Here is a 16,040-nt window from a genome sequence, read left to right as displayed (position 1 = left end):
GGGGACGACGTTGTCGATGCACTTATTGATGAAGCCGATGACTGAGGTGGTATACTCAATGACATTGGATGAATCCCGGAACATATTCCAGCTGGAGGGCAAGGGAGAGCTTTGGATGCGTCTCTGTGTGTGGAGGAAAGGTGGTCTAGAGTTTTTTCCCTCTGGTTGCACATGTGACATGCTGGTAGAAATTAGGTACAATGCATGTAAGTTTCCCTGCATTAAAGTCCCCGGCCACTAGGAGCGCCGCCTCTGGATGAGCATTTTCTTGTTTGCTTATTTCCTTATACAGCTGGTTGAGTGCGGTCTTAGTGTCAGCATCGGTCTGTGGTGGTAAATAGACGGCTACGAATAATATAGATGAGAACTCTTTTGGTAGATAGTTACGGTCTACAGCTTATCATGAGGTACTCTACCTCAGGCGAGCAAAACCTCGAGACTTCTTTAATATTAGACACCAGCTGTTATTGACAAATAGACACACACCCTTGCTCCGCGTCTTGCCAGACGTAGCTTCTCTGTCCTGCTGATGCAGCTCTATAGTATCCGTGTTGTCATTCATCCATGACTCGTGAAACATAAGATCATTCTGTTTTTTAATGTCCTGTTGGTAGGATAGTCTTGATCGTATGTCATCCATTTTGTTTTCCAATGACTGCACGTTGACCAATAGAACGGATCGTAGTGGAGGTTTACCCTCTTTTTCTCTGTCTTTTTTTTCACACATTTGGGCCATTTCCCGAGAAAGTAGTATATCCTTCGAGTCGGACTCGTTAAAGATAAAATCTTTGTCCAGTTCGAGGTGAGTAATTGCTGTTCTGATGTCCAGAAGTTATTTTCGGTCATAAGAGACGGTAGCAGCAACATTACTTTGGTATTTTATTAGGATCCCCCTATTGCAAAACAGCCCCTCTTCCTGGGGTTCACACAAAACATGAAACATAATACAGCACATCATTAGACAAGAACAGCTCAAGGACAGAATTACATACATTTTTAAAAAGGCACACGTACAGTGGGCTCCAAAATTACTGGCACCCCTGACTGGCAATGCACAAACAATACTTAAAACAAATATAAACAATATAATTATAGAGAGAAACTCAAAATACCAACATGTGAGAAATACTGTACTTTATTAATGCTTCAATGGAACCAACCAAAATAATTTATTGATTTATTTAAAAATCAATGTCCTCCAAATCAAGGTTTCACAATTAATGGCACCCTTAAATATTATTGTAAATAACATCTACCAAAATTAAACCAGGAATTACCTTCCACTTATATAAGTTTATCTAAGTCTTAAGGAACTACTACTTCCTGTTTCCCTAGGGAATCAAAATTCCTACAGTACATTTCAATGCACACAAACAAACTATCTAGGTCAAATAGAGGAGAGGCGTTGTGCCGTGAGGTGTTGCTTTATCTGTTTTTTGAAACCAGGTTTGCTGTTTATTTGAGCCATATGAGATGGAAGGGAGTTCCATGCAATAAGGGCTCTGTACTGAACGCTTTCTTGAATTTGTTCTGGGGCTGGGGACTGTGAAAAGACCCCTGGTGACATGTCTGGTGGGATAAATGTGTGTGTCAGAGCTGTGTGTAAGTTGACTATACAAACAATTTGGGATTTCCAACACATGAATGTTTCTTATAAAAAGAAGAAGTGATGCAGTCAGTCTCTCCTCAACTCTTAGTCAAGAGAGACTGGCATGCATAGTATTTATATCAGCCCTCTGATTTATGTACAACAACAACAAAAAAGTTACAAACAATGCGAAAAAACAAAACAAAACAGCACTGTTGGTTAGGAGCCAATAAAACGGCAGCCCCTCTGGTATTGCTCTCTAATTGTTTTGTTTCCATTTTTTTACATTTTGTCAGGAAATGCAGCTGTCTCGGGCTCTGCTGTGGTGCAGCCTTTCCTCCATATGGAGCCAGATTTTCCTGTGTCTACTCTTCTCAATGGCAAGGCTGTGCTCGCTGTACTTTGTCAAGGTTGTTCTAAGATTTTGATCAGTAACTATGGTCAAATAGTTAGCCACGGTGTACTGACGATTTTTAGGGCCAGATAGTGCTGCATTTTGCTTTGTGCTTGTGTTTCCCAATAGGTAATGTGGTTTTGTTTTGACTGTGTAGTAATTTTGGTTTATTCTGAGTAATTGTATGGTCTGGTCATGAGGCTTCAGTGTGTTAGGAGAACAGGTTAGTGAACTCAGCCTCAGGATCAGCTGAATGAGGGGATTATTGTCTTTGCTTAGCTCTTGGCATTGCAGGGTTTGGTAATTATATGAGAGGGGGTCATTGTATTGTTTCCAAAACTGAATTGCTCTTTTTTGATTAGATTTTTTAAAATTATTAGTCAATATTGGCCTAATTCTGCCCTGCATGCATTGTTTGTAGTTTTCCTCTGGACATGTAGGATAATCTTACAGAACTCTGCATGTAGGGTTTCAATGGGGTGTTTGTCCCATTTGGTGAAATCTTGTTTTGCAAGTGGACCCCACACCTCACTACCATAAAGTGCAATTGGTTCAATGACACATTCAATTTGTTTTAGCCAAATTTGAATAGGTATTTCAATTAGAATTTATTTTTAATGGCATAGCCTTGCATTTCTAGCTTAGTTCATTCAATGCCTCATTTAGGTGTCCAGTTGAGCGTATATTTAATCCTGAGTAATTGTAGTGTCTACAGTACTCTATGTATTTAAACCTCAGTAATTGTAGTGTCTACAGTAATCTATATATTTAATCCTAGGTAATTGTAATGTCTACAGTAATCTATATATTTAATCCTCAGTAATTGTAGTGTCTACAGTAATCTATATATTTAAACCTAGGTAATTGTAGTGTCTACAGTAATCTATATATTTAAACCTAGGTAATTGTAGTGTCTACAGTAATCTATATATTTAAACCTAGGTAATTGTAGTGTCTACAGTAATCTATATATTTAAACCTAGGTAAGTGTAGTGTCTACAGTAATCTATATATTTAAACCTAGGTAATTGTAGTGTGTACAGTAATCTATATATTTAAACCTAGGTAATTGTAGTGTGTACAGTAATCTATATATTTAAACCTAGGTAATTGTAGTGTGTACAGTAATCTATATATTTAAACCTAGGTAATTGTAGTGTGTACAGGATACGGACTATGGGGAGAGATGGACATGGGAGCAGGTTATGGCGGGAGAAGGCCCATGGAGTAAGGCTGGTATGGACCGGGAACGTTTCCGAGGGACACGACTGGCGTTGAAGCACAGTACTCTATATATTTAATCCTCAGTAATTGTAGTGTCTACAGTAATCTATATATTTAAACCTAGGTAATTGTAGTGTCTACAGTAATCTATATATTTAAACCTCGGTAATTGTAGTGTCTACAGTAATCTATATATTTAATCCTCGGTAATTGTAGTGTCTACAGTAATCTATATATTTAATCCTCAGTAATTGTAGTGTCTACAGTAATCTATATATTTAATCCTCAGTAATTGTAGTGTTTGCAGTACTCTATATATTTAAACCTAGGTAATTGTAGGTTTACTGCCAGGGCCCAGGTCTGGCAGTACTGCTCTAGCAGGTCCAGACTCTGCTGTAGGCCATGTGCTGTGGGTGACAGCAAGCACAGGTCATCTGCCAAGAGCAGGCGTTTAACCTCTGACTTGTGGAGACTAACACCAGGGGCTGAGGATTGTTCTGGAATAGTGGCCAATTCGTTAATGTAAATATTGAAGAGTGCAGGGCTCAGATTGCAACCCTGGCGAAGGCCCCGCCCCTGGTTAAAGAGTTCAGTTTTTTTCTTGCCAATTTTAATGCTGCACGTATTGCCAGTATACATTGATTTAATTATGTCATATGTTTTACCCCCTACACCACTTTCAATAACTTTGTAGAACAGTCCTGTATGCCAAATAGAATCAAATGCTTTTTGGAAGACGATAAATCATTTTGGTATTATTTTTGTGGACATGTTTATCTATCAGGGTGTGTAGACTGTAAAATATTCTGTTTCACGGAATCATGGCTTCCTGGATATACTGTCCCCTTCCATACAGCCAGCTGGGTTCTCAGCACGTCGCGCAGACAGGAATAAAGAACTCTCCGGGAAGAAGAAAGGCGGAGGTGTATGTTTCATGATTAACTACTCATGGTGTGATTGTGATAACGTACAGAAACACAAGTCGTGTTTCGTTCACCCGACCTAGAATACCTCACAATCAAATGCCGACCGTATTACCTCCCAAGAGAATTCTCTTCGGTTATAGTCACAACCGTGTATTATCCCCTCAAGCCGATAACATGATGTATGTGTCACGGATTTCGTCATGGTGTTGAAGGGAGGACCAACATGCAGCGGGAATGTAGATACTCATTCTTTTAATGAAAATACGTAAAGCATCCACAGAACACAAACAAAACAATAAACAGTACTCACGACTAGACAGTGTAGCAGGCTCGATAAACGCAGTGCTCACAAACACACCCAACTAATATAGGACTCCCAATCAAAGGCAACACCACACACCTGCCTTCAATTGGAAGTCCACCCCAATTAACTCTACATAGAAACACCCAACCTAGACAGAACATAGAAAACACAACTCCTTCTGCCACGCCCTGACCAAAACTTATACACCTACTCCACCTGCTGGTCAGGATGTGACAGTATGTTAATCCCCATAATGTTTACCCTACACCAGGACTGCTTTACCGATGGCTGAACATTTTAGCCTGCTAATGTTTGCAGCCTGACCCAAATACTTATCCAGCCAGCCAGCTAGCTAGCCAGCCACCTCAGCTAGCCACCTCAGCTAGCCACCTCAGCTAGCCACCTCAGCTAGCCACCTCAGCTAGCCATCTCAGCTAGCCACCTCAGCTAGCCACGTGCCAGCCAGCTGCCTATTAGTCATATAACCAGAATGCTAACATCTCTCTCTCTCTCTCCTCTCTCTCTCTCTCTCTCTCTCTCCCCCCTCTCTCCTCATCTCTCTCCCTCTCTCTCTCCCTCTCTCTCCTCTCTCTCCCTCTCTCTCTCTCTCTCCCTCTCTCTCCTCTCTCTCTCTCTCTCCCTCTCTCCTCTCTCTCCATATCTCTCTCTCCCTCTCTCTCCTCTCTCTCTCTCTCTCTCCCTCTCTCTCCTCTCTCTCATCTCTCTCCCTCTCTCGCTCTCTCTCCCTCTCTCTCCTCTCTCTCTCCCTCTCTCTCCTCTCTCTCTCTCCCTCTCTCCTCTCTCTCCTCTCTTTCCATCTCTCCCTCTCTCTCTCCTCTCTCTCTCTCTCTCTCTCTCTCTCTCTCTCCAGAGTACCTGACCATCGGGCTGTGCTCAGTGAGTCGTCCTAAAGGCAGCTATCTGATCTCCACCTTGTCCTCCATCTTTTCCCGCTCCTCCCCGGCAGAGCTAAACTCCATGTTGGTGGTGGTACTGCTGGCAGACTTCGATGCCCAATGGAGAGCGACCACGCTGGGGGAGATTACAGCGAACTTCCCCTCCCAGCTGAAGGCAGACCAGCTACTGGTGATACATGTCCCCAAGCAGTACTACCCACCAATAACAGGTACACACGCAGTACTACCCGCTAATAACAGGTACACACGCAGTACTACCCACTAATTTATTTTATTTATTTATTTCACCTTTATTTAACCAGGTAGGCAAGTTGAGAACAAGTTCTCATTTACAATTGCGACCTGGCCAAGATAAAGCAAAGCAGTTCGACAACATACAAAAACACAGAGTTACACATGGAGTAAAACAACATACAATCAATGATGCAGTAGAAAAAAAATAAAAAATAATAATAAGATTATATACAATGTGAGCAAATGATGTGAGATAAGGGAGGTAAAGGCAAAAAAATGCCATGGTGGCAAAGTAAATAAAGTATAGCAAGAAAAACACTGGAATGGTAGATTTGTAGTTTGAAGAAAGTTCAGAGATAAAATATAAATAATATGGTGCAAAGGAGCAAAATAAATAAAATAAATAAATACAGTAGGGGAAGAGGTAGTAGTTTGGGCTAAATTATAGATGGGCTATGTACAGGTGCAGTGATCTGTGAGCTGCTCTGACAACTGGTGCTTAAAGCTAGTGAGGGAGATAAGTGTTTCCAGTTTCAGAGATTTTTGTAGTTCGTTCCAGTCATTGGCAGCAGAGAACTGGAAGGAGAGACGACCAAAGGAGGAGTTGGCTTTAGGGGTGACCAGAGAGATATACCTGCTGGAGCGCGTGCTACAGGTGGGTGCTGCTATGGTGACCAGTGAGCGGAGATAAGGGGGGACTTTACCTAGCAGGGTCTTGTAGATGACCTGGAGCCAATGTGTTTGGCGACGATTATGAAGCGAAGGCCAGCCAACGAGAGCGTACAGGTCGCAGTGGTGGGTAGTATATGGGGCTTTGGTGACAAAACGGATGGCACTGTGAGAAAAATACGCGTTGCGATACAGACTAGCCGTCATGTTGGGGAGATCTAAAATCGAAAATACTATGTAAATAATCCATTACCTTTGATTCTCTTCATCAGATGTCACTTCCAGGTATCACAGGTCCATAACGAATGTAGTTTTGTTCAAAAAAGCTCATCATTTATGTCCAAAAATCTCCGTCTTGTTAGCACATGATCTAAGCCCGCCGGACTTCACTTCATGAACGAGGGGAAAAAATATATTTAAGTTCGTTCAAACATGTCAAACGTTGTATAGCATAAATCATTAGGGCCTTTTTTAACCAGAACATGAATAATATTCAAGGTGGACGAATGCATTCTCTTTTATAACGTATTGGAACGAGGGTACCCAACATGAACTCGCGCGCCAGGTGTCTAATGGGCCATCATCGTTCCATGGCTCTTGTTCGGTCAGATCTCCCTCCAGAAGACTCAAAACACTTTGTAAAGGCTGGTGACATCTAGTGGAAGCAATAGGAAGTGCCAAAATATTCCTCAGCCCCTGTGTTTTTCAATGGCATAGGTTTAAAGGTAATACAACACATCAGGTATCCACTTCCTGTCAGAAAATGTCTCAGGGTTTTGCCTGCCAAATGAGTTCTGTTATACTCACAGACACCATTCAAACAGTTTTAGAAACTTTAGAGTGTTTTCTATCCATATATATTAAGTATATGCATATTCTAGTTACTGGGTAGGATTAGTAACCAGATTAAATCGGGTACATTTTTTTATCCAGCCGTGCAAATACTGCCCCCTAGCCCTAACAGGTTAACTTGGCTTTCGAAGATCTTAGAAAGGCAGGGTAGGATGGATATAGGTCTGTAGCAATTTGGGTCAAGAGTGTCACCTCCTTTGAAGAGGGGGATGACAGCAGCTGCTTTCCAATCTATGGGAATCTCAGACGACACGAAAGAGAGTTTGAACAGGCTAGTAATAGGGGTTGCAATAATTTCGGCAGATAATTTTAGAAAGAAAGGGTCCAGATTGTCAAGCCCAGCTGATTTGTAGGGGTCCAGATTTTGCAGCTCTTTCAGAACATCAGCTGAATGGATTTGGGAGAAGGAGAAATGGGGAGGCTTGGGCGAGTAGCTGTGGGGGGTGCAGTGCTGTTGAATGCAGTAGGGGTAGTTAGGTGGAAAGCATGGCCAGCCGTGAAAAATGCTTGTTGAAATTCTCAATTATAGTGGGCTTATCGGTGGTGACAGAGTTTCCTATCCTCAGTGCAGTGGGCAGTTGGGAGGAGGTGTTCTTATTCTCCATGGACTTTACAATGTCCCAGAACTTTTTAGAGTTGGAGTTGCACGAGCGAATTTCTGTTTGAAAAAGCTAGCCTTGGCGTTTCTAACTGCCTGTGTGTATTGGTTTCTAACTTCCCTAAAAAGTTGCATATCGCGGGGGCAGTTCGATGCTAATGCAGAACGCCACAGGATATTTTTGTGTTGGTTAAGGGCAGTCAGGTCTGGGGAGAACCAAGGGCTATATCTGTTCCTGGTTCTAAATTTCTTGAAAGGGGCATGCTTATTTAAGATGGAGAGGAAGGCATTAAAAAAAAATAACCAGGCATCCTCTACTGACGGGATGAGGTCAATATCCTTCCAGGATACCAGGGCCAGGTCGATTAGAAAGGCTTGCTCGTTGAAATGTTTCAGGGAGCGTTTGACAGTGATGAGTGGAGGTCGTTTGACCGCTGACCCATTACGGGTGCAGGCAATGAGGCAGTGATCGCTGAGATCTTGGTTGAAAACAGCAGAGGTGTATTTAGAGGGCACGTTGGTTAGGATGATATCTATGAGGGTGCCAGTGTTTGCGGCTTTGGGGTTGTACCTGGTGGGTTCATTAATAATTTGTGTGAGATTGAGGGCATCAAGCTTGGATTGTAGGATGGCTGGGGTGTTAAGCATGTCCCAGTTTAGGTCACCTAGTAGCACGAGCTCTGAAGATAGATGGGGGGCAATCAGTTCACATATGGTGTCCAGAGCACAACTAGGGGCCGAGGGGGGTCTATAGCAGGCGGCAACGGTGAGAGACTTGTTTTTGGAGAGGTGGATTTTTAAAAGTAGAAGTTCAAATTGTTTGGGTACAGACCTGGATAGCAGGACAGAACACTGCAGGCTATCTCTGCAGTAGATTGCAACACCGCCCCCTTTGGTCGTTCTATCTTGTCTGAAAACATTGTAGTTAGGGATGAAGATTGCAGAGTTTTTGGTGGACTTCCTCAGCCAAGATTCAGACACAGCTAAGACATCCGGGTTGGCAGAGTGTGCTAAAGCAGTGAATAAAACAAACTTAGGGAGGAGGCTTCTAATGTTAACATGCATGAAACCAAGGTTATTACGGTTACAGAAGTCATCAAAAGAGAGCGCCTGGGGAGTAGGAGTGGAGCCAGGCACTGCAGGGCCTGGATTCACCTCTACATCCCCAGAGGAGCAGAGAAGAATAAGTATGAGGGTACGGCTAAAAGCTATAAGAATTGGTCGTCTGTGACGTCCAGAATAGAGAGAAAAAGGAGCAGGTTTCTGGGGGCGATAAAATAGCTTCAAGGTATAATGTACAGACAAAGGTATGGTGGGATGTGAGTACAGAGGAGGTAAACCTAGGCATTTAGTGATTATGAGAGAGATATTGTCTCTAGAAACATCATTGAAACCAAAAGATGTCATAGCATGTGTGGGTGGAGGAACTGAGAGGTTGGATAAGGTATAATGAGCAGGGCTAGAGGCTCTACAGTGAAATAAGCCAATAAACACTAACCAGAACAGCAATGGAGAAGGCATATTGACATTAAGGAGAGGCATGCTTAGCCGAGTGATCAAAGGGTCCAGTGAGATTCAGACAGCTAGCCGGGCCATAGGTAGCAAGCTGGTGGAAGATGGGAGGGAGGTCTGTTTTTAGCCACCTCGTGCGTTTCCGTCTGTGGGTTAGTAGGGTTCCGTGTGGAAGGGGGGACCAGTCCAAGTTGGCAAAATAGTTAGTTATAGTGGCCCAAGAAAAGTGTCCGATAGACCTATTCAGATCGCAGCCGAAAAGACAGCTAACGATTAGCGGGCCGCAGATGGGCGATCAGGTTACGTCGCGACGGAGGGGCCAGTTGGATAACTCCCTCGGGCAGATAACGTCGGTGGTCCAGTCGTGAAGATCCGATGAGGCTCCGCATCGGCAGTAAAACGGGTCAGGATAGGTGAGTTGTAGCCCAGGAGACACTTCAGCTGGCTAGCTCAGGAATAGCCCAGGAGTGGCTGACGGAACTCTTCAGCTGGCTAGCTGGCTAGCTCCGTAATAATGTGTGTTAATTCCGTGACCGACGTTGCCAATAGTCACTCAGGTAGCAGCTAGTTAGCTGCAAGATCCAGGTGTAAATGTCCAGAGCCTGCGGTAGAAATTGGGGAAAGGAGAGAGAATAGGTCCGGTATGCTCTGGTCTGAGTCGCGCTGTACAAAAACTGGCGATAGCTTTTCGAGCTAATGGATAGCTGAGGACAGCTAACCGTGGCTAGCTGAACTTCAACGTTAGCCAGTGAAAATGGCTAACCTCTTGCTAGCTTCTGTTGTGGAATTCAGATGAGGTAAATAATACTTTCTTTTTTAAATTGGTGAGGCGGGATGCAGGAGAGTGCTTTGAGGTTGAGTTTTTAGAATTAAAAAAAATATATATATATAAAAAGATAAGTGAAGAAAAAATATGTAAATATATATATACACGGGACACGACAAGAGGAGGGTAGAGGACGTCTGAACTGCTACGCCATCTAATAACAGGTACACACACAGTACTACCCACTAATAACAGGTACACACACAGTACTACCCACTAATAACAGGTACACACACAGTACTACCCACTAATAACAGGTACACACGCAGTACTACCCACTAATAACAGGTACACACGCAGTACTACGCACTAATAACAGGTACACACGCAGTACTACCCACCAATAACAGGTACACACACAGTACTACCCACTAATAACAGGTACACACGCAGTACTACCCACTAATAACAGGTACACACGCAGTACTACCCACTAATAACAGGTACACACGCAGTACTACCCACCAATAACAGGTACACACACAGTACTACCCACTAATAACAGGTACACACACAGTACTACCCACTAATAACAGGTACACACACAGAACTACCCACTAATAACAGGTACACACGCAGTACTACCCACTAATACAGGTACACACACAGTACTACCCACCAATAACAGGTACACACGCAGTACTACCCGCTAATAACAGGTACACACACAGTACTACCCACTAATAACAGGTACACACACAGTACTACCCACTAATAACAGGTACACACACAGTACTACCCACTAATAACAGGTACACACACAGTACTACCCACTAATAACAGGTACACACACAGTACCACCCACTAATAACAGGTACACACACAGTACTACCCACTAATAACAGGTACACACACAGTACACACGCAGTACTACCCACTAATAACAGGTACACACGCAGTACTACCCACTAATAACAGGTACACACGCAGTACTACCCATTTATAACAGGTACACACGCAGTACTACCCACCAATAACAGGTACACACACAGTACTACATACTACCCACTAATACAGGTACACACGCAGTACTACCCACTAATAACAGGTACACACACAGTACTACCCACTAATAACAGGTACACACACAGTACTACCCACCAGAGGTGGGACCAAGTAATTTTTTTACAAGTCACAAGTAAGTCTCAAATCTTAGCACTCAAGTCCCAAGTCAAGACCAATAAGTCTCAAGTCCTACATTTTGAGTTTCGAGTCTTAAACAAGTCATAATGTGCTCTTCACCAAATGTAATACCATTTAATATTTTTAACGAGTAATAGTTAGTATATTACATTTACGCAAATCATGAATGCTTTTAAAGATATATTTATTACTTTCCATGGAAATACATGGGTAGCCATGAGAAAGAATTCACCGACGTTCCTCTGCACTGCCACACGCACATTTTTCTCAGCTGGCACAAGTTGATTGGCTGCTGTCCGATTTCAAACTGTAATCCGTTAAATGAAGAGTTGGTGCGCTGACCACTCTTTTTAATAGCATCATTTTATATATTGGGGCTTAGGGGAGGGTATCAAGTCAGGTCGAGTCAAAAGGCTCAAATCCAAGTCAAGTCACGAGTCATTGGTGTTAGAGTCCAAGTCAAGTCACGAGTCATTGGTGTTAGAGTCCAAGTCAAGTCACGAGTCATTGGTGTTAGAGTCCAAGTCAAGTCACGAGTCATTGGTGTTAGAGTCCAAGTCAAGTCACGAGTCATTGGTGTTAGAGTCCAAGTCAAGTCACGAGTCATTGGTGTTAAAGTCCAAGTCAAGTTGCAAGTCATCATATTTGTGACTCGAGTCCAAGTCATGTGACTGGAGTCCACACCTCTGCTACTCACTAATACAGGTACACCATATAAACACACACACCTTATAAACACACCTTATAAACAAACACACCATATAAACACACACACCTTATAAACACACCTTATAAACACACACACACCTGTATACACACACCTTAAATACACACACCTTATAAACACACACACCTTATAAACACACACACACCTGTATACACACACCTTATAAACACACACACACCTGTATACACACACCTTATAAACGCACACACACCTGTATACACACACCTTATAAACACACACACACCTGTATACACACACCTTATAAACACACACCCACCTGTATACACACACCTTATAAACACACACACACCTGTATACACACACCATATAAACACACACACCTTATAAACACACACACCTTATAAACACACACACCTGTATACACACACTTTATAAACACACACACACCTGTATACACACACCATATAAACACACACACCTTATAAACACACACACACACACCTGTATACACACACCTGTATACACACACCTTATAAACACACACACCTGTATACACACACCTTATGAACACACTCAGCTTGTAACAGCCCTTATGTGCTCTGTTGGTTGGTTGGTTGGTCAGATGGTTAACTAGTTGTTTCTATATTCTAGGCCTGAAAAGGAACTTTAATGACAACGATGACCGTGTGACGTTCCGCTCCAAACAGAACGTTGACTACAGCTTCCTGACACAGTTCTGCACTGGGCGGAGCCAGCTCTACCTGCAGCTGGAGGACGACGTCTCCTGCTCGCATCACTTCCTGTCCGCCATCAGGAGACGTGTCCAGCAAATGGAAGTGCCCTGGGCCACGTTAGAGTTCTCAGCGCTGGGCTACATTGGGAAGCTGTACCACTCAGAACACCTCCCACTCCTCTCGCGCTTCCTCTTCTTATTCTACCAGGAAATGCCCTGCGACTTCCTGTTGAGTCACTTCCGGGTGCTTTTGATGCAGAACGAGGTGATTCGCTTCACACCCTCACTGTTTCAACACACAGGCTCGTACTCGTCCTTCCTGGGGACCTTCAACAAGCTGAAGGATAACGACTACGAGGATCTCTACACTAACCCTGCTGCTGACGTCTATAGTGACATACCAGGTAGAAACAAACACACACACACCGTGCAGTGTGAAAAGGCCTCAGAAGGACCCTGTGGTGGCTCTGGTCTGGCTATGTAAAGAGCATTTCACTGGAAGGTCTATACCTGTTGTATTCGGCGCATGTGACAAATAACATTTGATTTGATTGATATCTAACCTGTATCTCTGTGTGACTCTAGCCTATAAGGACCATGGGGCGGCCATGGCCTGGTCTCCTGGCTGATATCTAACCTGTATCTCTGTCTGTATCTCTCTCTAGCCTATAAGGACCATGTGGCGGCCATGGCTTGGTCTCCTGGTTGATATCTAACCTGTATCTCTGTCTGTATCTCTCTCTAGTCTATAAGGGCCATGTGGCGGCCATGGCGTGGTCCCCTGGTTGATATCTAACCTGTATCTCTGTCTGTATCTCTCTCTAGTCTATAAGGACCATGTGGCGTCCATGGCCTGGTCTCCTGGTTGATATCTAACCTGTATCTCTGTCTGTATCTCTCTCTAGTCTATAAGGACCATGTGGCGGCCATGGCGTGGTCCCCTGGTACTGGAACCTTCTTCTGGGGGCGGAGTCCCTCGCCAGGCAACCACCTAACCGTCACCTTCAAACAACCTGTTGTGGTTATGGCCATTACCGTGGTGACTGGTTCAGCAGAGGGTCGTGACCGGTTGGCGTCCGCGACCGTAGAACTGGGTCTCCACCCGGTTACCGAGAAGACTGGGTCGGGGACAACGTGCCAAGAGTTCTATAGCGTGGGGGACCTGCAGGGAGGGAGAATGGACATGACAGACGTACACAAGAAGAGATTTGGCCACGCCTCTTCCTGTCTGAGGATAAGCGTCACAGCCAAACAGAATGACTGGGTTATCATTAAGAAGATCAGGATTACTACGAAGGAGGAATGAACACTCTGAACACACACTCACACACACACACACACGCGTGCACACACACACACACACACACTCTGAACACACACACACACACACACACTCACTGAACACACACACACACACACACACACACACACACACACACACACACACACACACACACACACACACACACACACACTCTGAACATACACACACACACACACACACTCTGAACACACACACTCTGAACACACACACAAACCTTGTCTCAAATTTTTCAAGCATATTTAAATCAGGACTGAGACTTGACCACTCAATAAGTGTTCAGATGACCCGGATGCTACGCTACAGGACTGTTTAGCTAAAGTGATGCCTTGGAACTGGGAAACAGATCCCGGGTATCGGACGAGTCGGAGGTCTCTACCACTGGCAGGAACAAACAACTCTACCCGGAAACAAGTTCGATCCCCATGCCATCTAAACAAATTTACAACCAAACAGCTCTACAACTAGCCACAAACAACATTCTAGGAGGAAGATAACTCAAGAGAGACGTAACTTAAAACATTTACCATGCAGTTGTCCCACTGTCCATATTGTGGGCTTATCTATGATCCAAAATGTTTCTATTAGGAAAGCAGAGACCATCTGTTACCCGGGTCCCCGGATCCAGGACACTGACTGTATAATCCTGCTATTTATTAGTGAACACCAGACTGCTTCAGCAATCACTGTCAGGGTCAAATGATATTAAACTACAGGAATCTGAGCAACTTAAAAAGGACTTTAAATCACTGATTCATACTGTACTTAAATCAGGTAAACAATGCATTATTTCAGAGGTCCATTCCCTTTCCACGCTCTACGGATAATCATTTCAGTCGTATACGCCAGCTACACATCTGGCATAAAGGTTATTGTTGTTCAATAAGCGTACAATATGTGGACAATTTTACAGCTTTCCTATATCTACCGAATGTATTTCTCCGGGATGGATTACGTCTGAATAGGTATGGTACAAGCCTTCTCTCCTCAAACCTGGTTCTCTCTATAGACTCATACAGAGCATGTCAGAACTGATAATATATAGCCATGGTGGTTGATACTCGGGATTGGTCGATTTCCCCATCAGACTATACTCACTGCTCCCCCCACAGCTTTAAATAGCTCTACAGGTGCTGATGAAACCTTTTGATGGACTTTATGTTATTGTTACACTATTGTCGAGGTATCGTGTTGCCACTTCCTCGTACAGGCAGAGGGGTATTGTTAGAAGTAATCTCGTCTCCATCCAACTCAGGCCTGTCAGTAGCTACACCAGGAAGAGTCGCTCAGCTAACATTACCTTGAATGCTCCATCTGATATGAGCTCTCGAAACAGTGGCCTTGGAATTATTCATTTGAATTCATTCCGATTTGTAAGTCGCTCTGGATAAGAGCGTCTGCTAAATGATGTAAATGTAAAATGTAAATGAATGTTAGAAGCTTGATTATTAAAAAGTCTGATTTTATTGAAATACTGGTCTCACAATTACATGCTGACATAATGATCATAACTGTCACGTCCTGATCTGTTTCACCTGTCCTTGTGCTTGTCTCCACCCCCTCTTCCCCACTTATCCCCTGGGTATTTATACCTGTGTTTTCTGTCTGTCTGTGCCAGTTCGTCTTGTTTGTCAAGCTTACCAGCGTTTGTCCTGTCGTTTCCCAGCCTCTCTTTTTCTCGTCCTCCGGGATTTTGACCCTTGCCTGTCCCTGAGCCTGTACCCGACTGCCTGATCACCCTGCCTGTCCCCGAGCCTGTACCCGACTGCCTGACCACTCTGCCTGGCCCTGAGCCTGTACCCGACTGCCTGACCACCCTGCCTGTCCCTGAGCCTGTACCCGACTGCCTGACCAGCCTGTACCCGACTGCCTGACCACTCTGCCTGTCCCTGAGCCTGTACCCGACTGCCTGACCAGCCTGTACCCGACTGCCTGACCACTCTGCCTGTCCCTGAGCCTGTACCCAACTGCCTGACCACCCTGCCTGTCCCCTAGCCTGTACCCGACTGCCTGACCACTCTGCCTGTCCCTGAGCCTGTACCCGACTGCCTGACCAGCCTGTACCCGACTGCCTGACCACTCCGCCTGTCCCTGAGCCTGTACCCGACTGC

At 44.2% G+C, this 16,040-nt stretch overlaps 1 protein-coding gene across 1 annotated transcript in view; it reads left to right on the top strand.

Annotated features, from left to right (window-relative positions):
- The window catches only part of LOC106566288 (alpha-1,3-mannosyl-glycoprotein 4-beta-N-acetylglucosaminyltransferase C), a 39,411-nt gene extending 24,010 nt beyond the window's left edge, over nucleotides 1–15,401 (top strand). Inside the window, exons 4-6 of the mRNA XM_045692820.1 lie at nucleotides 5,308–5,562; nucleotides 12,527–13,012; nucleotides 13,514–15,401. Coding sequence (XP_045548776.1) covers nucleotides 5,308–5,562; nucleotides 12,527–13,012; nucleotides 13,514–13,914 — 1,142 coding nt within the window. The 3' untranslated portion in view covers nucleotides 13,915–15,401. The remainder of the gene's footprint in view (nucleotides 1–5,307; nucleotides 5,563–12,526; nucleotides 13,013–13,513) is intronic.
- Nucleotides 15,402–16,040: the final 639 nt, after the last annotated feature.

This window comes from Salmo salar, chromosome ssa13 (assembly GCF_905237065.1).
Source record: "Salmo salar chromosome ssa13, Ssal_v3.1, whole genome shotgun sequence".
NCBI classification, from domain to species: domain Eukaryota; kingdom Metazoa; phylum Chordata; class Actinopteri; order Salmoniformes; family Salmonidae; genus Salmo; species Salmo salar.
The sequence above is the reverse complement of the archived record's forward strand: the minus strand, read 5'-3'. Positions and strand labels throughout refer to the sequence as shown.